Source organism: Thalassophryne amazonica, chromosome 3 (assembly GCF_902500255.1).
Source record: "Thalassophryne amazonica chromosome 3, fThaAma1.1, whole genome shotgun sequence".
In the NCBI taxonomy this organism is placed as follows: domain Eukaryota; kingdom Metazoa; phylum Chordata; class Actinopteri; order Batrachoidiformes; family Batrachoididae; genus Thalassophryne; species Thalassophryne amazonica.
The window spans coordinates 46,449,976-46,477,721 of record NC_047105.1 but is presented as its reverse complement, the minus strand read 5'-3'; the positions used below and the strand labels follow the sequence as shown (position 1 = coordinate 46,477,721).

At 42.8% G+C, this 27,746-nt stretch overlaps 1 protein-coding gene across 1 annotated transcript in view; it reads left to right on the top strand.

Annotated features, from left to right (window-relative positions):
• The first annotated feature begins 8,527 nt into the window (after positions 1–8,527).
• The window catches only part of itga7 (integrin, alpha 7), a 109,537-nt gene continuing 90,318 nt past the window's right edge, over positions 8,528–27,746 (top strand). Inside the window, 3 exon segments of the mRNA XM_034166166.1 lie at positions 8,528–8,725; positions 8,728–8,774; positions 8,776–8,792. Coding sequence (XP_034022057.1) covers positions 8,578–8,725; positions 8,728–8,774; positions 8,776–8,792 — 212 coding nt within the window. The 5' untranslated portion in view covers positions 8,528–8,577.

Sequence of the window (27,746 nt, the reverse complement as noted above, 5' to 3'; positions counted from 1 at the left end):
CCAGAAGAAGTGACAGCTGTCACTCATCACACCAGCTGTCACTCATTCACACCATTACATAAGCCAGACTGCAACTCCACCTCCCCGCCGAGAAATCAACTACCGAAGAGGTAATATTCTCTGCTGTATCCCTACTGTGACTTACGTCTGATGTGTTTTGCAGCCATTTTTCCTGTGGTGCACTCTGCTGGGTTGGCGTGTAGTGAGAGAAGCGACGTCTTCGCATCTCACTCCATCCAGATAAGTGGTAACAGGAGCTGCTAGTGTGTTCCTACTTGGAGGTGGAGGTTCTCCCTCCTAACTGTGTACAGACTGTGGGATTACTGAGTGTGCGAATTCACACTCATCCATCCTGTCTTTGTTTTCTGCCAGCAGTACCAGGGTCGACAGCCGAAGACAGAGGCCACCTGGGGACTCGGGACTTGGCGGCTCCGGTGTTCTTCAGGCCGTTGGTGGTGGAAGCCGTGTGGGACGCGGCTCATCTCTCGTCGGGTCTTCTATCTTCGAGCCTGCCCACACGTCACCTGGTGTTAATTGTCTATTTATATCTTGTGTGAATTTAGTTGTGTGTTGTCACAACATTAAATTGTTACTCATTGGCTTATTCATTGTCCGTTCCTTTGCGCCCCCTGTTGTGGGTCCGTGCTACGACACCTTCCCAACAGTTTTCGGTGAAAATTTTAACAGCTGATGAGAGATTCTGAGGTGATACTGTCGCTTTAAGGACTTCCCACGGTGCGAGACGTCGTGCAGCGCTCTCAGGCACCGTCGTCAGCCTGCTTCAAGCTGAAAACCTCCACATTTCAGGCTCTATTGATCCAGGACGTTGTGAGAGAACAGAGAAGTTTCAGAAGAAGTCGGTTTCAGCATTTTATCCGGATATTCCACTGTTAAAGGAGATTTTTTTTAATGAAAGACGTGCGGTCCGCGCGTCGGGACGCAGCCGGCGCGGTGCGGCGGCACAGGAAAAACACCTCCGTGTTGATAACCATTTGTAAAATCCAGGCGGCTTTTGATGGCTTTCAGTGGAGTGAGTATATGAGAAATTGTTTAACAGCTGGACATGTTCCAACTTGTCCTTAAGGCTTCCAACGGAGGTGTTTTTCCTGTGGCGGAGCGTCGCAGCGGCGCGCGAGCCGACGCTGTAATCCGTCCGCACGTCTTTCATTAAAAAAATCTCCTTTAACAGTGGAATATCCGGATAAAATGCTGAAACCGACTTCTTCTGAAACTTCTCTGTTCTCTCACGACGTCCTGGATCAATAGAGCCTGAAATGTGGAGGTTTTCAGCTTGAAACAGGCTGACGACGGCGCCTGAGAGCGCTGCGCGATGTCTCGCACTGTGGGAAGTCCTTAAAGCGACAGTATCACCTCAAAATCTCTCATCAGCCGTTTCACCGAAAACCAGCTTAATTTTTGAACCGTGTCCACTTCGATGTGTCTCACAGGTTTAGAAAAAATTTTGATCAAACAAGAGCCAGTCTCTCAGCAACTTCTCAGACAAAGGAATTCTGACGAGGGGCTGGACGACTCCTCCCACAAGGAGTGCTCACAGGCGAATGACGTCACCGACAGGCGTGGAAAAACTCACACATGCGCACGAGGGTTCAAGCATGTCTGACGTAAAAACATATGAATGAAATCCATATAGTTTTTGAAAAAATAAAAAGGACCTATACTTTATTGACAGACCTCATATATACACTCAACAAAAATAAAACGCAACACTTTTGGTTTTGCTCCCATTTTGTATGAGATGAACTCAAAGATCTAAAACTTTTTCCACATACACAATATCACCATTTCCCTCAAATATTGTTCACAAACCAGTCTAAATCTGTGATAGTGAGCACTTCTCCTTTGCTGAGATAATATGGCACACCTCACAGGTGTGCCATATCAAGATGCTGATTAGACACCATGATTAGTGCACAGGTGTGCCTTAGACTGCCCACAATAAAAGGCCACTCTGAAAGGTGCAGTTTTATCACACAGCACAATGCCACAGATGTCGCAAGATTTGAGGGAGCGTGCAATTGGCATGCTGACAGCAGGGATGTCAACCAGAGCTATTGCTCGTGTATTGAATGTTCATTTCTCCACCATAAGCCGTCTGCAAAGGTGTTTCAGAGAATTTGGCAGTACATCCAACCAGCCTCACAACCGCAGACCACGTGTAACCACACCAGCCCAGGACCTCCACATCCAGCATGTTCACCTCCAAGATCGTCTGAGACCAGCCACTCGGACAGCTGCTGAAACAATCGGTTTGCATAACCAAAGAATTTCTGCACAAACTGTCAGAAACCGTCTCAGGGAAGCTCATCTGCATGCTCGTCGTCCTCATCGGGTTTCGACCTGACTCCAGTTCATCGTTGTAACCGACTTGAGTGGGCAAATGCTCACATTCGCTGGCGTTTGGCACGTTGGAGAGGTGTTCTCTTCACGGATGAATCCCGGTTCACACTGTCCAGGGTAGATGGCAGACAGCGTGTGTGGCGTCGTGTGGGTGAGCGGTTTTCTGATGTCAATGTTGTGGATCGAGTGGCCCATGGTGGCAGTGGGGTTATGGTATGGGCAGGTGTTTGTTATGGACGAAGACACAGGTGCATTTTATTGATGGCATTTTGAATGCACAGAGATACCGTGACGAGATCCTGAGGCCCATTGTTGTGCCATACATCCAAGAACATCACCTCATGTTGCAGCAGGATAATGCACGGCCCCATGTTGCAAGGATCTGTACACAATTCTTGGAAGCTGAAAATGGCCCAGTTCTTGCATGGCCGGCATACTCACCAGACATGTCACCCATTGAGCATGTTTGGGATGCTCTGGACCGGCGTATACAACAGCGTGTACCAGTTCCTGCCAATATCCAGCAACTTCGCACAGCCATTGAAGAGGAGCGGACCAACATTCCACAGACCACAATTGACAACCTGATCAACTCTATGCGAAGGAGATGTGTTGCACTGCATGAGGCAAATGGTGGTCACACCAGATACTGACTGGTATCCCCCCCCAATAAAACAAAACTGCACCTTTCAGAGTGGCCTTTTATTGTGGACAGTCTAAGGCACACCTGTGCACTGATCATGGTGTCTAAGCAGCATCTTGGTATGGCACACCTGTGAGGTGGGATGGATTATCTTAGCAAAGGAGAAGTGCTCACTATCACAGATTTAGACTGGTTTGTGAACAATATTTGAGGGAAATGGTGATATTGTGTATGTGGAAAAAGTTTTAGATCTTTGAGTTCATCTCATACAAAATGGGAGCAAAACCAAAAGTGTTGCGTTTATATTTTTGTTGAGTGTATATTGTGATCCAAGTAACATGCATTTAGTTTTCTCTGCATTAATTACTAGCTTATTATTTTGAATCCACTGCCACTACTTGTCTTGAGTTTATCCAGTGTTATATATCCCTGGCTCAATGACAGTTTTGACATACGTGTCCGCCTCGCTGTGCTCGGTAAACTTTTTTGTCTCACCTCTGAATGTTATTATCAGCGTGGCTGGATGAAGCATCCCGTGCCTCACTCCAGCATCCAGCAGTTTTGTCCTGATCTCCCAAAAACTGGCTCATTTCTTTGCCATCTCTGCAGTCAGGTCCGGGAAAATCCTCAGTTTCATTCCTCGAATGTGTAGCACCCTCTCTTTTTTCGCGATTTTCAGAATCTCCTCTCTCCTCGATCTTTTCTGAAGGTACACAATCATTGATCGCTCCTTAACTTTTCCCACTGGGCCGACCCGGTGCGCCATTTCCACCTCTGGCTCCGACTGTAACTTCTCTTCAAACAATTCTTTAAACAACTTGGACACGTAGTTGGTCAGTTACCCTTTTCAGTGTCCGTTGTTAAACCAAACGCACACATTCTGTTTTTGACTGTGTATTTCCAGCCGCTCTGCTTTATCTTTAAGTTCCACATTGACTTTATGCAGTCCCTCACACACCGTCTCCAACTTTGCCACTCGCTCCTCCATTGTCAATAAAGTTTTGTCCACTTCATCAAGCCTTTTACGCAACCAGAAATGTCATCTTTGATACTTTTATATTGAGATAGCACCACACTTATTTCTTCTCTTATTATAGTGCGGATCAGATCAGCCAGTTCAGAGTTACTTGGCGCACCTGTTGCTGCTTCGTCATGCCCCATGGCTTGTTGATTCTTACTTTCTGCCTCTCCTTCGCTTGCTTTAGGCTGCAACCTTTGCTTTTTCGGCAACATAGTAATGAGGAGTGTCTCTTGCGTTGATATGGAGATTTTAAGGCACTTTGCCTAGTTTAAGACCCTTAATTTCACCAATTTACCAGAGCTTGGCATCCTCGCCGTGTTCTCAGCTAATGAGCATGCGCAACTTCTTGTTGAGCATGGGCATCAGGGCAATCATCATGAAGTCCAGTCGCCGCAGACCTGACTGACTGCACCTCTGGGTCAGTGGTCTGATCAGCCGCTGTGAGAGAGTAGCCCAATCCAAGGTGGACACTGGCTGCAAAAGCTTGAGAGAGGCAGTCCACAAGGAAGTTCGTCTTGCCAGCAACATGCTGTAGGTCTGTGTTCCCCCAGGAGCTGTAACATTCTGTCCATAAGCTTAGAGGGTTTGCTGTCCCCAAGCTGTGCTGAGAAAAAAGCCTGCTGGCCCTCTCAGAAAGTTCGAATGTCTTTAAAAGGAGAGCCTGGAGAGCTGCATATTTATTTACTGCAGGAGCATTTTGCAGGAGACTAGCCAGCCTTATTGCTGTGGAACCAGTGAGGGCTGACACAACATTGTAGTACTTTGTGCCATCCGTGATGATCTCCCACAGTGCAAACTGCACCTCTGTTTGCACGAACCAAGCCAAAGCCAATGACTCCCAAAAGCTTCAAAGACAGTGTTCACCATCATGACTGTGTCGGAATGTCTTTCAAAAACTTTAAAAGACAGACGTCAGGGTCACCAGTGTGGAAATTGCGATGGATGAAATCAGAAGCAACAATTTCCCATTTTGACAATGCAATGGTGTGTCATTTATTTCTATTTTGGTTCACAGAACAAACAGACTTTATAGAACAGCTCGGCCCCACCCATTAATCACACAAGGATCGAGATGGGAAAACATCAACGGGGCTGTGGCACTTTGATATGCGCTTCACACATCTTGGCGTGCTAAATAGGGAACACACTCTAACCACAGGTGACGACACTTGATATGGTGAATTATGTCCACAATGTCCATTACGTGTCGAATGTCCACTACAGTAATATACTTTTGAAAATGATTGGAGCATTTTAAAATTTTGACCCCTGTGTAATTCACCAGATCCACAGAAGTAACAAGATTGTTTTGCTTATGTAAGTAAGGCTCTTCGGCTTCACCCTTGTTTCACCCGAGTCCACCACAGCAGATCCAAGATTGATCTGCATATTGATTTGGAGCAAGTTTTACACTGGATGCCCTTCCGATGCAGCTCCTCATTACATGGCGAATGGGCCTTAAAATGGGAACCTTATACACTAGAAACAAGCACACTTAACTACTTGGTTACTCTTTTGTTTTGCTTAAATGTAATATACCATATGTCACCTGCTGGACATTTCTAAAAACAGCTAATCTGTTCATAAATACATTTGGGTGGAGGTAGTTTGCGCACTTAGCCATCTAACAAATCATCAACTCAAACTGCAAAAGAAATATTCTACTCTCCAAAAGGAAAACATACACAATTTCTGATATAAATGCAATAATTTTGGCCAATATCATAGTGATACTGATCTGAAATTTTGGCCCGGTGCACCCATAGTTGTTAGATGAATTCCATTTCTGGGTATTTTGTAATGAAAGCATTGCCGCTCCTGCTACTTGAAAGTTTTCTGCCAACTCTGAGTAATTGCTCCTTACTGACACCTTCAAGTGTGGGAATCTCACCCTAATTTAAAAAGTGGGTGTTAAAATGAATAAAACTTCTAACATCTGTACATATTGTAACAAGGTGAAGTCCAGACTTGAAAAGATGTTCCTACTGGCTTGGCTAGTGGGGAATTCTCCCTTTGGCTGACCTGGTAGTGCGGCAGATGACTGAACAATCCTTCAAATGGTGATGCAAGCACCAAATTTGGCACAAATACTCCTTAGATATTACTCTTTTGAAAAAAACTTAATGGCCACTTGAATTTTCAATAGGTGACCAGGTAGGGGTCAATTGAGAAATTACACAGGAGTCAAAATTTAAAAATGCTCCAGTCATATTGAAAACTACGAATTTTACTCGTATGTCACATTATTTTTCTGATTATAAAGATTCCAAAAATGTATAGTTTGGACTATCTATGACAGAAATGCTTGGTCTGTAATGTAATGGCCCCTTAACACTTAGCACGAAAGAACATGAATGAGGCCGATTCACACTGAATGGGGGAAAATGTCAGACTTCGTGACGCACTCGGGAGGAACACCTGGTCAGACAGGTGTGTACAGACGCCATATGACCACCAAAAATGTAGGCGGATTCTGCGCCGATGAAGCAGCAGGGACCTGTCCCAGCAGCGGGGAAGCACGGAATATTTAATTCCTGATATAAAAACAGCAGACAATACAGGACATATCATCCGTCTGTTCCTTTTCTTGTTCATAGAAGTAAGGAAGGACCTTAATGAAACTACATGTATGAAATAAAATTATATCTAAAAAAATAAATAAAAACAATACAACAATAAAAACAATAGAATATTCACATTTCATTAATGACAGGCAGAGGTTGGGGCTACTTGATCTTCTGCCACTGTTACCAGGACAAAGATAACTGGCAGAAAATGAATGAATGAGCAGGCAGAGGTTGGGGCTTAGTGTATATCACAAATATCTATCTAATCTCACACCCAGGCATTGATGCCCAGGTACTACTACTTCTTTTTCTTCTTTCAGTTGCTCCCATTAGGGGTCGCCACAGCAGGTCAATTATTTCCATCTCAACCTGTCCTCTGTATCATCCTCTGTCACACAACCACCTGCATGTCCTCCCTCAGCACATCCATAAACCTCCTCTTTGGCCTCCCTCTTCTGCCTGGTGGCACGTGGGGAATTCTCCCACCTGAGCTGTCTCTCTGATATGTCATTCCTAATCCTGTCCATTTTCATCACTCCCAAAAAGAATCAGATCTTCAGCTCTGCCTCATGTCTTTTTTTAGTGCCACCGTCTCTAACCATACAACATAGCTGATCTCACTACTGTCTTGTAAACATTCTCCTTCACTCTTGCAGATATTGTTTGGTCACAAATCACTCCTGCCACTTTTCTCCACCCACTCCACCCTGCCTGCACTCTCTTCTTCACCTCTCTACCACACTCTTCATTACTTTGAACAGCTGACCCCAAATATTAAACTCATCTACTTTCACCACTTCTACTCCTGTAACTGCACTATTCCACTGGGCTCATTCACACACATGTACTCAGTTTTGTGCCAACTGACTTTCATTCCCCTGCTCTCCAGAGCATCTCTCCACCTCTCCAATCTAGACTCAGCCTGTTCTCTACTCTCACTACAGATCACATTGTCATCTGCAACCATCATAGTCCATGGGACTCCTGTCTGACCTCATCCATCAACCTGTCCATCACCATTGTGACAAGAAAGGACTCAGAGCTGATCCTTGGTGCAATCCCAGCTCCACCTTGAATAAGTCTGTCATTCCTATTGCACATCTCACCGCTATCCTACTCTCCTTGTACATGTCCTGCAGTACCCTCACATACTTCTCTGTCACTCCAGACATCCTCATACAATACCACAACTCTTCTCTTGGCACTGTGTCATAAGCTTTCTCTAAATCCACAAACACACAATGTAACTCTTCTGGCCTTCTCTATAGTTCTCCATCAGTATTCTCAGAGCAAACATTGCACCTGTAGTGCTCTACATTGCTCATAAACCCATAAAATAGTCATCTGATTTAATAGGCCTGAATTAAGGTTCTCAGGGACTATATCTACCCAAAAGCATGGAGTTATGACCAAGTGGACAGACAGTGATGGCGGACCAGGCTGTGTGAAGTCAACAGATAAAAAAGCCTGCTGTCTTTTCTCTCTATTCAGTGGCCTCCAAGTATCTTGACAACCTTGCCTGGTATTTTGGCAGCAGTCCCTTGAGTGTTGATGTCAGCTGAGAGAAGGGGAGGTGGAGGGACCCAAAGAGAGGAGAGGAGGCGGAGGAGTAAGCGGGCTATTCAAGGCACTTGTCCTCTGTCTCCCTCAGTCACACACAGGGAGAGCACAGAGGAGGAGGAGGGGAGAGGAGACGCACATGCATTCAGAGAAGAGCACGATAGCATACTGGCAGCCACAACTTCCCAGCCTGCTCCACAGACTGACAGCAGCAAACGGAGCAGAGAGGCCAGCACGGGACGGCCTGAGTGAGGCAAAAACCAGGGAGGCATCTCCAGAGGAGCCTGCCGAGGATCTGGCTTCTTGCAAAAACCAGGGGAGGGCCATCTCCAGAGGAGCCTGCAGATGATCTGGCTTCTTTCTCTCTTTTTAATCTCAGAGCCATAAAGGAATCACTCTTGTGTGCAGAAGCTGCTCTGCACTTTGCTATGGCAGCCGTGGCGGGACTTGGGAGCACAGTCTCCTTCTCCTCCAGCTCTTACTGTTGGACAACCCTGATCTGGGCCCTGTTGACCTTTTGGAGCCCGGCCTGCGGCTTTAACCTGGATACCACTCACACACTGCACAAACTGGGAGACAGGGAACCTTTTTTGGGTTCTCTCTTGCCCTTCACCAGCAGCTTACCCCCAGAACCTCAGAGCTGGTGAGTGAGTGAATGCAGCACTCAGCTTGTAACGTGTGTCACGCTGGTCTTTTTGCATTTCATATATGACTTGTGCATTCGCACCTGCACCTCACGCTTCATGCACAAGTTTCCATTTAAGGACAGTCACGCTGAGCTGAGCGCCACGCTGGTGATGAGTTTATCAAATCTTTGTATTAACACTAAGTAAGTGTGAAATTGACTGTGAGGACACAAGAATGTGATTTACAGCAAGCAAATGAGAGCAGCCTCTGATAAATGATCAACCTCAAGACGGAGAACAGATTTTGTTTTTCTGGAGCTTTTCAGCCTGATGCTCCTAATTATGTATTGGCAAGTGAGAACAGAGGCGTGTTTATTGTCATGATGAGTTACTATGAGGTAGTTCTGGCGTATCTTTGAGTGAGGCCGCATAAACTCGGCACCCTTCCTTCAGATTCCATGAATAAATTACGACAGCAGGCTTGACGGGACATTTTTAAGAATGTTTATCGCATGACTGTAAATAAAAGCTCATTTTAATTTACCTCTCTGGAGGTACTGCAGTTAATATTGGATGAAGGGAAATGTAGCTGTACAAACATAGTGCTATGCAAAAGACTTAGTGTCACTATATAAGGTTGTTTTCTTGATTTTTCTTCATTTATATGGCAGTAAAAGACTAAAATTGAAATTTCAAAATGTTAACACCTTCCCTCAGACCAAGTAAATAACAAAATGATACAGAATTTTGTCAGTTTATGAATTTAAATATGATATAGGGAGAATATCCCTCACTCACTCATCTTCAACCACTTACTCCAATTAAGGGTCAAGGGTGTTGTCAAATGTTTTCAGTTACAAGTAAGAAGGATACACAAATGTTTTCACCGCCAAAAGTGTTTTCATAACATTTTGGGGTTTCCAAGTCTTACTTAGGGGAGTTAGACTCTCCACTTCCAATCCCCAGCACCCCATAATTCGAACCATGTAGGTCAGTGTAATAAATATTTTGGGGACTTCTAAGCAGTGACCTAAGGTGACCACTAGATGTCTGGAATGACTTTGAAAGAAATGTCTGGAATGCATCAAGCAGATGAGAGTCTACGACTCCCCCTGGATGGGACGCCGGTCCAATGCAGGCCACTTCCCAAGCCAAGCCAAGGCTGGTATGCATTTACAGCTGGGTGGACTAGGACAATGTAGAACAAGTGTTTTGTGCAAGGACACAGACAGACAGGTAGCATGAGCGATATTTGAAGCCAGGTCAACACATTGGCAGGCCAGTTCCTTATCCACTCATCTACCTGCTCTACACACAAAATGACTCCCAAAGACCAAAGTTATCAAAAAACACGGGATCAAAAGCAGTTACACCTGAAGAGGAAACACATAGGCGCTGGATGATGGACCACCAGAAAATACAAAATGACTGTAAGCACTGTCTGTTCATGTTTAATATTTAATTTAGCGTTTCCCCTTCAGTATTATAGACTTTGGCTGCTGGCCAGTCTAACAAGAACCCCGCCAAGCCAGAGATATTTTTTAATCACACCTTTGGAAAATAACATGGATGAAATACAGTGAATGACAAATATCGCTTAATCAACAATCATTTCGGCTTATCCACAGTGCTCTGGTCACCTCTGCAGTGAGCGCCGAGGCCGTCCAAATCATACACAGCTCAGTTTTTTTCTTGTAGAGCTTCACCGTATTGATTGTTAAACACGTCAACATGTTTTAAACATGCAACTGTGTAGAAATCTTTAATTGATTAAGTATTTCATCAAGGTTTTAACAGATTTGAAAATAGTCTTGTTCACAACAAGATAATTATTAAAGGGGGTGTGTAGTGCAAAACAAATTTTTAATCTGTGTTTTACATTTTCATGTGTTTGAGATTTATTGTTAAACATCTCCAAAGTCACACAGTTCTAAAAGTGTGTTCACAGACATTCTCCTGCTATAAACATTATTAGGTCTGACACAGCTGGTTTGAACTTCTGTGACATATGTTACAGGAATATCCCATCTGCTCTATTTTTACCCCAGATTATGGAACACAATGTTCAATTAATGATCATCTTATTTTTAAGCATTTAAGACAGGTTTTCCATAATTCTTCTTTAACGTTATCAACACAAACCACTGATTGGGCTCCAGATTCATTCAGTCAATGCTGTTAAAATGAATAAGTTAATTTTGTGAACTACAGAACATTCTTGTTTATGAGCAAGAATTTGTTGAGAATTCTTATTATAATTGGAGGAACCATGACTGGACATTTTCATCAAGCAGTGAATATATAACATTATCATTTCAAAACATTTTCTGTACCATTAAAATAATTTGATTTCTTGATATTGTAATGATATTTGAATAATTACTGATAATGAAAAAAAATTTGGAATCATTTTTAAAAGTTAAAACTAGTTAATGAACGATATGCACTCATCGCCCACTTTATTAGGTACACCTGCTCAATTGATTGTGAACACAAATAGTTAATTAGCCAATCACATGGAAGCAACTCAATGCATTTAGGCATCTAGACATGGTGAAGATGATTTGCTGAAGTTCAGACTGAGCATCAGAATGGGCAAGAAGGGGGATTTAAGTCACTTTGAACGTGGCATGGTTGTTGGTGCCAGACGGGCTGGTCTGAGTATTTCCGAAACTGATGATCTACTGGGATTTTCATGCATAACCATCTCTAGGGTTTACAGAGAATGGTCCGGAAAAGTGAACATATCCACTGAGCGGCACTTATGTGGACAAAAATTCCTTGCTGAGTCAAGAAGAGAATGGGCAGACTGGTTGAATGGGTCATATCAGTATGGATCAAAATCTTTGAGGAATGTTTCCAACACCTTGTTGAATCTATTCCATGAAGAATTAGGGCGTCATCACACATAGTACGAATGTGGTCACATTGCACATGAAGCAGGAACTGTATGCAATAAATGTAAAATCAGAGCTGCCTCCAACACCTTGTACACCTGTTGTTACAACTATTTGCACTGTGAGAGCCCATTCAATCCCTCTCACGGCAGTTCTTGGCCAAATTTCACGTGACACACACGAATATCTAACACTGCTCGCTTGACACTTAGAAAATGTGTGGCCATTTGCGCTATTAGCACAAAAACAGCAGAGGATCACTTTCGAGCTTGCGGTGAAATTTGTCTAAGTGCCCCCAAGACTGTGGAGTTGCAAAGCAACACACATGTGGTGTGCCAGAGCGTTGGCTCCCCCCAACAACATGTGTGCATGTGTTTCGCACACTCTCGTCCAACACCTGCATGCGTGTGGTTCACATGCTCCCCCCCGAAGGCGAGGCATTACTCATCTGATCACAGAGTGACACCTTGGTCTGTTCGATGAATGGACAGGGGGTGTGGCTGGCTGTCAACAGCTGCTCTGGTCCTGGACGTCACAACTGCAGAACACATACCAAGTTTTGACGGACACGCATGTGTGTGTGCTTGTGGTCCTCACATGGAAATACATAAACATATACTGCTTTTGTGACGGGCTGGAGAGCGCGCACATTGACATGCTGTCCCAGCTGAAACAGACCTTCAGTTCATGTGGCCCTGCAGCAGACGATCTGAATGTCACATCTGTCTGACAGGACACGCGAGTCCTGTGAGTGGTGTGCCGCAGGACTATATGACAAGCCAACAGTGTGATAAATACCCCACTTTCAGTCACGTATCAGCAGAAATACGCCGTAACAAACACCATTTGGTCAGTTATCATTGCGCTTTTTCTCTTAAAAAAATGTTTATGTCCTTGTTGATTTCAGGCATTTTTCTGCACCGATGGTAGCGCAGTGCTAAAGTTTCTGGCTGGCAATCCGAGCTTTGTAAATTGCAGGTTCGAATCCTGTGGGTGGTATGTATTTTTTTTTTTTTTTTTTTTTACAGCAGCTGCATGATGTGGTTACACATGCTCCAGCTGCTCAATTTCAATTTCAACTTATTTTCATTTACGAGGTCTATTAGAAAAGTATCCGACCTTATTATTTTTTTCAAAAACCATATGGATTTGAATCACGTGTGATTACATTATACATGCTTGAACCCTCTTGGGCATGCAAGAGTTTTTTCACGCCTGTTGGTTACGTCATTCGCCTGTGGGCAGTCTTTGAGTGAGGAGTCGTCCACCCTCTCGTCGATTTTTTCATTGTTTAGGAATGGCTCAGAGACTGCTGCTTTGTTTGATCAAAATTTTTTCAAAACTGTAAGGCACAACTGAGTGGACACCATTCGATAAATTCAGCTGGTTTTCGGTAAAAATTTTAACGGCTGATGAGAGATTTTGGTCTGGTAGTGTCGCCGTAAGGACGGCCCACGGTGCCTGATGGCGATCTACGCTTCGAGGCGGCAGCGTCTCGCCGTTTCAAGTTGAAAACTTCCACATTTCAGGCTCTGTTGACCCAGGAAGTCGTCAGAGAACAGAGAACTTTCAGAAGAAGTCGGCATGAGGAGTTTATTCGGACATTCCATTGTTAACGGACATTTTGTAATGAAAGAACGTGCGGGCAGAGTCGCATGTCGGGCTGGACCCAACCGTGGGGGGTCGCGACAGGAAAAACACCTCCGTTGGAAACCTTAACGGGCAAGTTGGAACATGCCCAAGCTGTTAAACAATTTCTCAGTTACTCACTTGTTGAAAGGCATCAAAAGCCGCCTGAATTTTACAAATGGTTTTCAACATGGAGGTGTTTTTCCTGTCGCCGCGCACACAGATTTGCCGAGTCGTCACGGAAACGACTCGGCGAATTTGCGCGCACGTCTTTCATTACAAAATGTCCTTAAACAGTGGAATGTCCACATAAAGTCCCCATGCCGGCCTCTTCTGAATCTTCTCTGTTCTCTCACGATGTCCTGGGTGAATTAAGCCTTAAATTAGGATGTTTTCAGGTCGAAACAGGCCGACGACGGCGCCTGGAAACGCTGCGCGACGTCCCACTACGTGGGAAGTTCTTACACCGACAGAAACACCCCATAATCTCTCATCAGCCGTTAAACTTTTCACCGAAAACCAGCTTCATTTCTCGAATAGTGTCCACTCGGATATTCCTCACAGGTCCAGAAAAAATTTTGATAAAGCAACGCGCGCCGTCTCGAGCAGCGTGTGAAACAAAGGAATTCAGCCGAGAGGGCAGGACCACATCTCACTCAAGGCCTGCCCACAGGGAAGTGACGTCACCGACACGTGTGAAAAAACTCACGCATGCGCACGAGGGTTCAAGCATGATTGGTGTAATCACACGTCATTCAAATCCATATAGTTAAAAAAAAAAATAAAAGGGTCGGTTTATTATCTAATAGACCTCGTATATAGCACCAAATCACAAAAAGTTGTTGCAAGGCACTTCACACAAGTATGGTCTAACCTTACCAACCCCTTGCACATTGTTCCCGCTGCGAATGTTTCGTGCACGCTTGTGCACGACACCGTTGCAGCAGGTTCGTTCACGCCTGCCGGTCGGCTTGATGTTATCGTGGTTCAGTCATATGAGCATATGAGCTGTTCTGCCGTGATTCACCCTGATTTTTACTTATTCATACTATGTGTGAAGGGGCCCTTAAGACCATTCTAAAGGCAAAAGGAGGTCCAACCCGGTATTTAATATGGTGTACCTAATAAAGTGGCTAGTGAATGTATGATCACAGTTTATTATAAATATAACACAATGCTAAAATACCCTTGCCATATGAGCATAAAAATAGGAAACAATGTTACCTATTGTGACCACTTACAATAGGTCAAGGTTAGCCATCTTTGAACATGTCCAAGGTCTGTGTCCCAGGAATGCTCCCTGTGAATTTGAAGATGCTGGGAGCAATAGGACCGGAATTATGGTGAGCACAGACAGACGGATAGACGGACGCAAAGTCTTTGCAAAAAATGACACATGAAAATTCAGTAAGGTATATCTTCTATTTTACATTCCAATTCTAAGGTAGAACTCTACTAGTGTATACTAAAGTATATCTAAAAAAAAGAAAAGAAGAGTAGAGTCACTTAGGTGCCTGGTCTTGAGAACCAGGGATGGTAGGTCTATATTCCATCTGTCTGTATTCCATCATTAAGAAATGGCATTCCTGAAGGTTAGCATCTCTGCTTGTGAAACTAGCTAATATTAGCTAGTTTCTGCCTTTTGTCTTAAGTTGCAGTTTAATTACAGTGATACTAGCTAAAGCTAGTTAGCTAAAGCTAGCTAGGTAAGGACCTCCCTGACGCTCACTGTGTAACGTGCACCCCACTCACCACTGATTTACCTCTGACAACCCATTTAAAATGATCTTTATATTTCACTGTAGTGAGGTTATTAACTTTAGTTTTTTCAGTGTATTAGTACACAAACAAACAAATATGACCTATACTTTTGTGCATGTCATGCATTTTGATTTCATACAGTTTTTAACTAATTTGTGGATGGCTCCTTGTCAAAGAAGCTGACATTTATCTGTTCACTCTTTGATTTACTCTGCCTGGAGTCATTACGTCGCCCAGTAAGACCAGAGAATGAATCACTTACTGAATAACATCGCTTCCTGTCCAGCTGCCATCCTCAAATTTATTTTAAAATTGGACTGTGAGGATTTAATACTGCTGTGACATTTCAGTATTCATTAGGGTCTGCCTCGACTTTGATTAAAAAAAATCTATACAATCCGCTGATCATTATCTAGTATTTTATGTATTTGGAGCAACAAATCAATCACAGCAAAGCATGATGCAGGTGCAGTGACATCACTGTGGTTTTGAGTCAGCTGATGTGTGCTGGAAGAGCGATGCTGTTGCCAGGACGCTATGACATCACATCTACCGCATGCATAGATGATGTAATGATGATTTAATCAATTCTGTAGTAAGTAAGAACTTCCAGCATTCACATTCAGACAGCAGTTATATTTGTTGTTTGAATAATACATTTGCATTAAGCTTAAAGACAGTGGAATTAGCAGACCAGATCAGTGAGTTTGATTTTCAAGGTTATTATCTTTTTTCACAATGGCGCCTCTACTATACAACCCAGCATGGTATTTGCCTGAAACGTCTTGTAATTTGATGCTGTTGACTCATTTACTCTTTGTGTTGTGGAGGTTTGTGTTACTGCAGCCTGAGGTTGTATACGCTGGCACTTATTGTCTAGTGCCGTCTGATTCGATGGTGAAGTGATATAACTGCTTTGATGCTGTGTCATCTGCTTACTCATCATTATATCACACAACCCAAAACTTTAAGGCTTTAATACAAATCAGCCTGTCACTCTGTCACCTGTGTAGAGTTTCACCTTCTCGAGAGTTAGAGGTTCTCACGTCATTTGCCCAAAGCACAGATAGATAAGTAAGTCCACCCTGTACAGTTTGTTAATACGGCACCTCAAAACAGAAAATACTTTTGTTTTATAATTCTACAAATTAAAGGGACACCTATTGAGGATCCAGCAGTGGAAGCTGGTTGTCCTTGCTGAGGTAAGGATGCTCCATTTGCCCACCTGCATGAGCTGCCTCAGCTTTCGACCAGGGAGCTTCTCTGTGCAACCTTTGCAGTATCATAAGATAGCTTGATTGCAGCACTTGAGTTAGAATCAAATTTTTTGCCAAGTTAATTCTTACATAAAGGAATTTGATCTGGTGTCACTGGTGCCTAAACAACAATAAAAATAAAAGAAAAAAAATGCTTCTATAAGAAGTAAAGGAGTCAAATAGACAAATGTGCAAAGCTAGGTTTACTGTCAAATGGATATAGTGGAATGGTGGAATGGGGCTGTGCAGGCATACAGATGAACAGTACAGGGATGATCAGCCTGTACTTTGAGGGAGTGGGGGGGCAGAGTAAATGGGGGTCTGTGGCATTATTTCTAAGTCTAGCTGCGGACGGAAAGAAGCAGTTTTTGCATCTTGAGGTTTTAGTCCTGATGGACCTCAACACACCTGAATCCAATGAAAGACTCGTTAGCAGACTTTTAATGAGCCTTTCATTGGATTCAGGTGTGTTGGAGCAGGGAGACAACTAAGAGTGTCAGGAAGGTGGCTCTCGAGGACCGAACTTGGCCACCCCTGCCCTAGATTAAAACTAAAACCAGACATTTGCTTATCTTGATAGTGACATTCATGTCTCTGAATCCTCAGCCTCTGAGATCTGGAGATGCCTGGACAGACCATGTTTGGCAACGATGATGTCATTGCAGGAGAATGAAGGCCAGAGTCTTGGATCCTAGTGCTTCCTGTCTTGCGATGTGGTTGTTTGACTTGGCAGCTGTCACTAAACAGTGACCTAAGGCAATGACCGGATGTCTTTGTCATTGGTACTTGGTCTCTTTGGAGGATCCTTGGGAGGAGTATCACTAACATTTGTGAGGGAGTATCAGCTATGACATATTGGACATGTGGTGTGTCTGTCTGGGCGTGATCCAGCATGCAGGTGTCTCGGTGTTGAGGACCCTAGAAGCTAGAGGAAGCCAAGGGGATGCCCACGTTTCCCCTGGCTGTGGAAAATGCACTTTCTGGAGATGGGATGGATCGTTCATCTACCTGGGTGATTACCATCCAGCATGTATTACTGTGGTGTGGCGGATGCAGTGACACACATCCCTAAAACATACTCTCAGATTTGACTTGATAATGAGGATAAATTGATTCAGCTTTGCGTAACTATTAAGCACCAGATCAATCTAAAAAATACACATTTGTTTTGCTCATGTAACAAACTATACATACCTGTGTGCCACTGGACATGTGTTGGATTATTGCAGGGAAATTTTAATCATCACATGCATGATGGAAATTAGGAGCAGGTGCAGTTGAAGTTAGTTATAACTCGAAAAGGGCCTGTTTGTCAGTTTCTTTCATTTATAAAGCCAAGGTCTGATGGCCACCACGGCCACTGCTGCTTGTCAACAGGTCTACAGCTAATTTCAAGTCACACCAAAGGTCAATCCATGCGATGCGCCAAGCTCATATTGACTGGCTTCCTGTAAGGAGATACTGATTAGCAATGTGTCATAGGGAAGTAAAATTATGCCACACCAGAAGCAGAATAACAGCTTAAATCTGACAACTGGGTGCAAAATCAACTTTCTTATACTGGAGATCTCTCTTTGTGGTTATTGCCCTGAAGTAGAAGCCCCAAGCTGGACTGATGCTGTTTATGTCACATGGAACACGATGAAATAACAGTAAAGCATATCTGAGTCTGAGTTATATGTACCTCTGCTATTTATACTGCTATGAGAAGTGCTTCCGCTAATAGTTTACGGTCTGATGAAGACATGACGCACCCTATGGTTGATCCCCCCACTGTCAGCCTCCTTTTTTTTTACACTGGAGTAAATCTGCCAAACAACATGCATCAGTAAAGTAGACTAGAGCTGTGGTCTCAAACTGGTGCCACATAGGCCTGATCCATCCCTAAAGACACCAGTTTACTGTCCAACAGTTTGCAAGCAGGCATTTTACCACAAACTGCAGTTTGTAATGAGCTCAAGCAACGTTAATACTGTACATCTGAAAATCTTACATGAAGCGAAGATTTGTGATCTTTGTGACTCAATGGATATCCTGATTGGAGCTTTCAAGAACCCGAGTGAGGAGTGTAAATGTCTAGTTTTGTAAGTGTCTTGGATCAACTGGTTACTTAGGTTGGTCAGGTGAGATCTGGTTAGAATCTATGGAACGGCCATGGAGCCTGGATGGCAACCACCCAGGCAAATGGTCCATCCCCAGTGAAAGTAACTATCTATTGCCACACCCAGGTGAAACCTGGATATTCCCTGGCCTTCTCCAGCTGCTGGGTAATTCCACACCTGCTGACTGAGAGTTCATTTGGCACAATGTCATTCCAGCTGTACCCAAGGAACCTCTGAAGACACCCACCACAAAAGACATCTAGTTGTCGCCTTAGGTCACTGGTTAGCATCCAGGCCTCAGAACCATTTTGAATTGGATGAGGCCTATTAATTACAGTGTGGTAAAAAAGTATTTAGTCAGCTCCTGATTGTGCACGATGAGAGAGGTCTGTAATTTTCATCATAGGTACACTTCAACTATGAGAGACAAAATGAGAAAAAAAAATCCAGGAAATCACATTGTAGGATTTTTAAAGAATTTATTAGTAAATTATGGTGGAAAATAGGTATTTAGTCACCCACAAACAAGCAAGATTTCTGTCTCTCACAGACCTGCAACTGTAATGGCACCTGTTGGAACTCATTATCTGTATAAAAGACACCTATCCAGAGGCTCAAACAGTCAGACTCCAAACCCAACCATGGCCAAGACCAAAGAGCTGTCGAAGGATACCAGGAAGAAAATTGTAGATATGCACCAGGCTAAGAGGCCAAGAGTGAATCAGCAATAGTCAAGCAGGTTGGTGTGAATATATCAACTGTGGGAGCAATTGTAAGAAATGGAAAGACATACAAAACCATTGATAATCTCCAACAATCTGGGGCTCCATGCAAGATGCCATCCTGTGGGGTCAAAATGATCACGAGAATGGTGAACAAAAATCCCAGAACTACACGGAGGGACCTGATGAATGACCTGCAGAGAGCTGGGACCAAAGTAACAAAGGCTACACACTAAGCAGAGAGGGACTCAAATTCTGCAGTGCCAGGTGTGTCCCACTGCTTAAGCCAGTACATGTCCAGGCCCGTCTGAAGTTTGCCAGAGAGCATATGGATGATCCAGAAGACAACTGGGAGAATATCATGTGGTCAGATGAAACCAAAATGGAACTTTTTGGTAAAAACTCAACTCGTCGTATTTGGAGGAAGACAAATGCTGAGTTGCATCCCAAGAACACCATACCTACTGTGAAGCATGGGGGTGGAAACATCATGCTTTGGGGCTGTTTTTCTGCAAAGCGGACAGGACGACTGATCAGTGTTAAGGGATGAATGTGGCCATGTACCGTGAGATTTTAAGACAAAACCTCCTTCCATCAGTGAGAGCATTGAAGATGTAACATGGCTGGGTCTTCCAGCATTACAATGATCCCAAACACACCGCTCAGGCAATGAAGGAGTGGCTCCGTAAAAAGCATTTCAAGGTCCTGGAGTGGCCTAGCCAGTCTCCAGACCTCAACCCCATAGAAAATTTGTTGAGGGAGTTGAAAGTCCGTGTTTCCCAGCGACAGCCCCAAAACATCACTGCTCTAGAGGAGCTCTGCATGGAGGAACAGGCCAAAATACCAGCTACAGTGTGTGCAAACCTGGTGAAGACTTACAGGACACGTTTGACCTCTGTCATTGCCAACAAAGATTATGTTACAAAGTACTGAGTTGAACTTTTGTTATTGACCAAATACTTATTTTCCACCATAATTTACAAATAAATTCTTTAAAAATCCTACAGTGTGATTTCTGGGATTTTCTTTCTCATTTTGTCTCTCATAGTTGAAGTGGACCTATGATGAAAATTACAGACCTCTCTTATCTTTCTAAGTAGGAGAACTTGCACAATCAGGAGCTGCCTAAATACTTTTTTACCCCACTGTAAATCAGGTGGTAATGCCAACCAGGACGCTTCTGTCCCAGCATGGGGAGGTTGCATTGCTTTTGACCTCAATGACTAAATGGGACAGGCTAGGGACATAACGCCAGGCCTGTGGCAGATAGATGGATACTTTCAGGAGATGGACCACAGATGGGTCAGAGAAGTACAATGGCCAGCCAGAAAGCAGCGCCATGAGGCAGTGGTTATGGCAAAGAGTCAATGCTAGACAAGTGCGCCACAGAGTCTTAGACACACTTATACATAATATTGGAAAGTCTCATGAAAGCTCTGACCCCACCCAGTTATTTTGACACATACTTACTTACATACTTACCATGTACTGTGGAATTACAATGTACTCACTTCTATTTTAATATCAAAAAATCCTATGCAGCTGTGTGGATTGTCATGGTATGAGACTGTCAGAATTTCTTATTGTCCAACTGAAACCAGCATGAAATAACATCAGATGAGCCGCATACATACATATGTACATCATGCTGTTCCCACAAAGTGTACATTTGCTCATCTTATGTGGGTCTCTGCCTCATGATCTAATGTGAGTTTCCTTCCTGTTAGACTGCTCTGAAAATATTGGGGGAAGGCAGTTGTGCGGTTGCTGCGCTGATGTGTGTCACAAATATCTTGAAAATCTTTGAAAGAGTGATCTGTAAACAAAAAAGTTGCTATTTTGAACCTTTACATTCTGCATTTAGTGCATATTATGCAAGAGAAACCGCTCGCTATGGGGTGAATGATCTGCTAATAACCATGGGCACGGATTCCTCATCAGCGGTATTGTTGTGGCAATGGTAAGGATAGACCTTACTTGTGTGAAGCACCTTGAGGCAGCTTTGCTGTGATTTGGCTCTATATAAACTAAATAAATTGAAAAAAATTGAATCTAAATCTAGCATTTGACAAAATTAAAGACTATATATTGTAGGAGACACTTGAAATCTAATTTCAGATCTCTGGGCAGCATCTCTTTTGTCTAACATTCTTACCATGTTGATCAGAGTGTTTATTTATTTATTTATTCATTCAATCATTGATTTTCCATACCTGCTTACTCCAATTAAGCCTATCCCAGCAGTCACAGGGTGAGAGGCAGGGTGCAGCCTGGACAGGACACCAGGGCCACATATAGATAAACACAACCACATTCTCACTCACACCTGTGGTCAATTTTTGTTAAAGCTTCCAGTTCATCTAACCTGCATGTCTTTGGAAGTGTGAGAAAGCTGGAGTATCAGGAGGGTACCCACGTGAACACAGGGAGAACATCCAAACTCCACACAGAAAGGCCTAGGTGGGAAGAGATCTGAGGACCTTCTTGCTGTGAGGCAACAGTGCTAACCACTAAGCCACAGTGCTGCCTATTTATTTATTTATTAATATAATAAAACTCATTTGAATAGTCTGCAGTTACGTATGGGACCTCTCTTTGCACTTTATGCACCTCTAGTTCAGATCATACTGAATTGCAGGATTAGGTTTCACTCTTATGCTGACGATACACAGGCTTACGGCTGTTTATGCAGGAAATGTCTGCTGTTGTAAAGATAGAGGATTATTTGCCTGGTGTTTAAGGCTAGAGGTCATATAATTTTGTTTTTTAGCTTTTGAAGTGAATATTGAGGATCAGATTGTGTAATTTGCGAGAATGAAAGGATTAAAAAAATTTTGGTGTGATCTTTGAGGTGATATTGTACTTTGACTTACCTATTAAGACAAATGCATTTTCATCTGCTTAATATTGCAGTAATTTCACAGAGCTTGTCTGCAGCTATATTGACTCATGTTTTTGTGTCTTCCTGAACTGATTACTGTAATGTTTCATTTGATGGCTTACCGCAGAGTAGCATAAGAAGTCTTCAATTGATCCAGAATATGGCTCCTGGAGTTTTGACCAGAACGAAGAAATCACATTACTCTGGTGTTAGTTTCAATTCATTTCCCTCTGCCCATGCAAGAGCTGATTTCAAGGTTTTATTTGTAACATATACAATCCCGAATGGTTGTGCATTACCTTGTTTAGTTTCTGGGCCTCACATTATATGATGTGATGTTTCCTGTGATCTCAGGGTGCAGGCTTGTTGTTGTGTTCGTAACGTGAGAAATAATTTGGCAGGCTCTGAAGGTTCTCCTTATCGTGCTACTACTTTGAGAATCTACTTGTTGACATTATTTTTCCTAGCGTTTATACCTACTAATTGCTCTTATTCTATTATTATGTTAACTTTATGTTTTTATACAACCCCAAATCAGAAAATGTTGGGACAATATGGAAAAGTCTCCTATATACAGTCATCCTTTGCCTTTTATTTCATTTCAGACATTATGAACTTAAGATATTTCATGTTTTGTGTGGTCAACTTCATATCATTCCTAAAATTTAAGTTGATTGCTTAAAGTGATTTATTATCAATATTATTTGTTTCTTATTAGCATAATGCAGGTAGGACAGTTTGGAGACAATTTCAATTCAATTTATTTGATTTATATAGTGCCAAATCACAACAAAGCTGACCTAACTTGACAAACTGCTCAACTGAAAGCAAACAAGATGAACCAATAAGATGAGATTTTCAATTCAATTCAATTTATTGTATTTATTATACCTCCTCTTTGGCCTCCCACTTCTCCTGCCTGGTTTCTCTATCCTCAGCATCCTTCTCCCCATATAGCACACATCCGTCCTCTCTACAACATCTCTCCCTGTCTCAATCGAACCTTTGTGTTATTTGTATGGCTAGCATACTGGCATAGCATGGTACTATGCTCCCTACCCTTTTAAATTCATTTTATTAGTAAACAGAGCGGGCCACGGCCTCAACTTTATCTAAAGTCTGGGTCTTTTAATGAAACTTAGGGTTAGTGGCTGGCCATCACCTCAGTATTTCTTTTTTTTCTTATTGCTTAATGCTGACAAATTATGCCTTATTTGTGGTCTTTCTGCCACGTGATTCTGTTTTTTTTTCTCTCTCTGTTTGAGGTGTGGCTCCATCCAGTGGGAGTGGGTGTCTTCTTCTGCAAAGCTCCCGTCCTGGACACCAGCATGGACTTCTAAAATTTCCTGTATATTTGTATTGTCAAGTGTGTTGGTAGCATGGCCCAAGCAGAGGGCCACCCCTTTGAGTCTGGTCTGCTTGAGGTTTCTTCTTCAATATCATCAGAGGGAGTTTTTCCTTACCACTGTCGCCTGTGTACTTGCTCTGGGGGTTGGTAAGGTTAGACCTTATTTGTGCGAAGTACCGTGAGGCAGCTTTGTTGGGATTTGGTGCTATATAAACTAAATAAATTGAAATTGAAAATGGGCTTGTTTGGGGAAATTAGTACGTATTTGTTCAGGCTTCCACGCAGCCTGATCCCGGATAAGCGGTTGAAGATGAGTGAGTGAGTGAATTGTTCAGGTTTATTATATTTAAACAGTCTATGAACATTCTTTATTCCAGTTATGTGTGTAAAAACCTAACCTGCTTTGGCCTCATTTTGATGGAAATACACTTCTCTAAAAATCACTAAGCTGTAACAAACAAGCAAATAACGCCAGGTTACACAAAATACAACTTTAGATGCACATAAATAATAAAAATTAGAATGAAGTGCCACTGTGTTCCTGCTTGAAAGAGACCGTTGCATGCACAGACCGTCGCCCCGGCATCGTGCACACCTGCCCATCAGTGTGACGTTTCGTGGTGCAAGCTCTACCGCCGTGAGTCACCCTGAGTTGTATGTATTCGCACTGTGTGAAGGGGCCCTAATAAAAACACAAAAATGACGTAGGTCAGAAAAAAAAAAGAATTACATTCTTGCCTTTTTGTAGCTACATATGGTTTATATTCATATGACAACTAATGGAAAACATCGTAAATAGACACTTCACGCTGTTAAATATTTATTTCCTGCTTTTATCACAGCAACATTTAATCATAAGAAGTAGATAAGCTTGAATCTTCGACTGGACTGGGTTGCTTGACGTCTGGAAGTTTTGCTTCCTCAGCTAAAATTCTTGCTCTGGTAGTCTGACTTCTGTCTTGACTCTTGAATCATAAGAAGAGACTATTTATCTTGATGTCCTTATTCAATATTTTGTGTTAATGGCACAAGAAAACCATACAGGTAAACAGGATTTCAGTGGAATTTATAGTTGGACATGAGAAAATATCTACACATTTTCAATAATTAAATACTTTTTAGAAAAGGTTTATCAGTAAAATGAACATACTTACAGGTCTGGCCAATAAAACAGAATTGTCCTTGACAAAAAAAATTATATTAAGTTTAAATTACATATAAAATTAACGACAAACTTCCTCATTTCATTAAATTGCTGTTTGTTCAATTCATATATTTCCTTGTGTGCTAGTAAGGCAGGCACACATTTAAAAAGCATGGCAGATTAAGGCTTTTGCACAGTAATGCAGATTTGAAGTTTAAACATTCATTTCAGTCCTGTAAGACTGAGTGAAGTCTGCAGAAACATCATGTACTATCCGCACAGTTTTGGAAATATACTGTAAATGATTTACCGTAATAAAACATGCATTTTTAAAAAGTAATCTTCAGTCCTTCTCCCATGTGCTTTCCTTTCTAGCAGAAGCTTGAAAGCAAAGTAGTTATACTTGTTTCAGAAATCATAGCTTCATTAGGTGTAGCAGGAAGTCCCAGACATAGTCTGCGATGTCTGTAAATTAGTTTATGTAAGTTGTAAAGAAGTGATATATATGCCCAAATATGCTGGAAAATGTTAACCACCACATGTCGGTATCGCAGACCGAACGGTCTGCCCTGCCTTCACTGCGCATGCGTCATTAGCCGCGGTTCAGGGATCATCACCTTGTTTCTGCTTCAAACTGCACTCCAGTCATCATCTATCTCAGCGGCAGATATCTGAAGCTTTTGTACAACAATCATTTCCACATAAATCTGGCATTATTTCATAATAAAAGACGGAGGAAGCGATCAGAGCACTGCGGCTACACGAGCTGCTAGCTGATGGGTTCACTGCGCGTCAGTCATTTCACAGCGTCACCAAGTTTCGCCTCATTTCTGCTTAAAACAGCCTTGTTTCAGCGTAAAACTGACATTAGAATGATTTAAAAGGTTTTACCTTGTCATCTGATGGTTGATAATCCCATTAATAGAAACAAAATGATCCGTGCAACCACAGTACTCTCATACAAAAAAGCTTTACGAGGTCTGTGAGAAAAGTATCCGACCTTTTTATTTTTTTCAAAAACTATATGGATTTGAATCATGTGCGCTTGCATCAGACAAGCTTGAACCTTCGTGCGCATGCGTGAGTTTATTTCACGCCTGTCGGTTGCGTCATTCGCCTGTGGGCAGGCTTTGAGTGAGTAGTGGTCCACCCCCTCGTCGGATTTTTATTGCTTAGGAATGGCGAAGCAACTGCTGCTTTGTTCCATGAAAATGTTTTCAGAACCTCTGCCAGACAGCCAGATGGAAACCATTTGGAAGATTCAGATGGCTTTCGGTGAAGATTCTATCGGTATCGCACGGATTAAGGATCATTAAAACTGGATTAAAAACGGCCCACGGTGGCGGGGGGGTGCACCGCGCCCTGAGCGGCCATCGACAGGCTGGAACGAGCAGATCACTTCCAAATTTAAGGCTCTGTTGATGCAGGACATCATGTGACTAGCAGAGAAGTTTCAGAAGAGGTCGGGATCAGCACTTTATCGACACATTCCACTGTTAAAGGAGATTTTGTAATGAAAGACGTGCGGACGGATTCGCGCGTCGGGAGGCAGCCGCTCATGGCGTGGGACAAACAACACCTCCGTGTTGGAAGTCTCACTGGACAAGTTGAAACATGCCCAGCTGTTAAACAATTTCTCGGATACTCACTCGGCTGAAAAGCCACTGAAAGCCGTCTGAATCTTACGAATGGTTTCCAACACGGAGGTGTTTTTTTGTTGAAATCCTCCGCACGTCTTTCATTACAAAATCTCCTGTAACAGTGGAATGTGCCGCAAAAGTGCTATGTCCAGCTCTCTTGCCATTTCTGTGGTAGTCACATGATGTCCCAGATCAACACAGCGTTCAGTTTAGAAATGATCTGGTCGTTCCAGCCTGTCGATGGCTGCTCGGTGCGCCGCGCGCCCTCCGCCACTGTGGGCCGTCTTTAAAAAGGTTTTAACACTCCTTAATCCATGTGACGCCGACAGAATCTTCACTGAAATCCAACTGAATCTTTTGAATGGTTTCCAACTGGCTGTCTCTAACAGTTTCTGAAAAAAATTTCATGGAGCAAAGCGGCAGCCTCTCAGCCATTTCCCTGACAATAAAAATCCGACGAGGGGGGTGGACCAGTGCTCACTGAAAGCCTGCCCACAGGCGAATGACGCAACCGACAGGCGTGAAAAAACTCACGCATGCGCACGAAGGTTCAAGCTTGTCTGATGCAAGCGTACATGATTCAAATCCATATAGTTTTTAAAAAAAATAAAAAGGTCGGATAGTTTTCTCACAGACCTCGTATTTAACAAAATGATCATTCTGTTTCTGTTTTTGGTATACGTTTTCTTGATCCAGCACACCTTTTGTGTGTTTTGGATGTGTGTATCTTTGCTGCATCACTAATAATACCATTAATCCATTTGATCGCTTTGGGTGAAGAGACTCCATCTCAGAGCTTCGAAATGACGCATGTGCAGTGGAGGCAGGGAGGTCCAATTTTTAGGGGGGACCGTTTGGTCTGTGACACCAGTTTCAAACTGATCTGTGAGACGTCTTCTGTTATTCCACAGTAACTTCACAATGACAACACGTATTACACCCATGTTCCACAGGACGCCGTTCTACTAAGATCAACCAAAATCCTGAAAAGTACAAAAACTGGATGTAACAGCTTAATCTAGTTTGCATCTGTTTTAGTGCAGATAAGTGGCTGTCTTATAAAGTGAAAATCTGGCAATCCTGCCTCAAAAAAAAAGAAAGTCGCTGTGCCTTTCAGTCAGACATGATAGAACTGTTCACCGTTGAACAAATACCACAAAAAAACACTGCTTTGGCTTCACATTTTTACCCCGATGGAGCATGATTAAACAAGTTTCAAGCTGTAGTCACAATGAATGAATGAACGTTCAGTCATGTTTAAACTTAAAGAAGTTTGAACATGACTGAAGCCGTTACACTATGAATACCCTGAATTTACCATGTACTATCAACGATTTCAAGAATCGGGATGAATACTTCAAAAATTGGATCCCAGTTTCAAATGTGGTGTTGATGATGTATGACAAGTTTGTTCAACATTGACAAAGATGGATCAAAGAGTTATTATAATGCTTCAAAACAAATCCAGATTTACTGTTCGGGATTAAACCAGAATCTCTGTGGAATAGCTCTGTTACTGCTTCCCCCCGCCGGCAGTTAGTGTTACTGCACCACCTAACAAAAGCATGGTTTCACTATCCACACACATCAA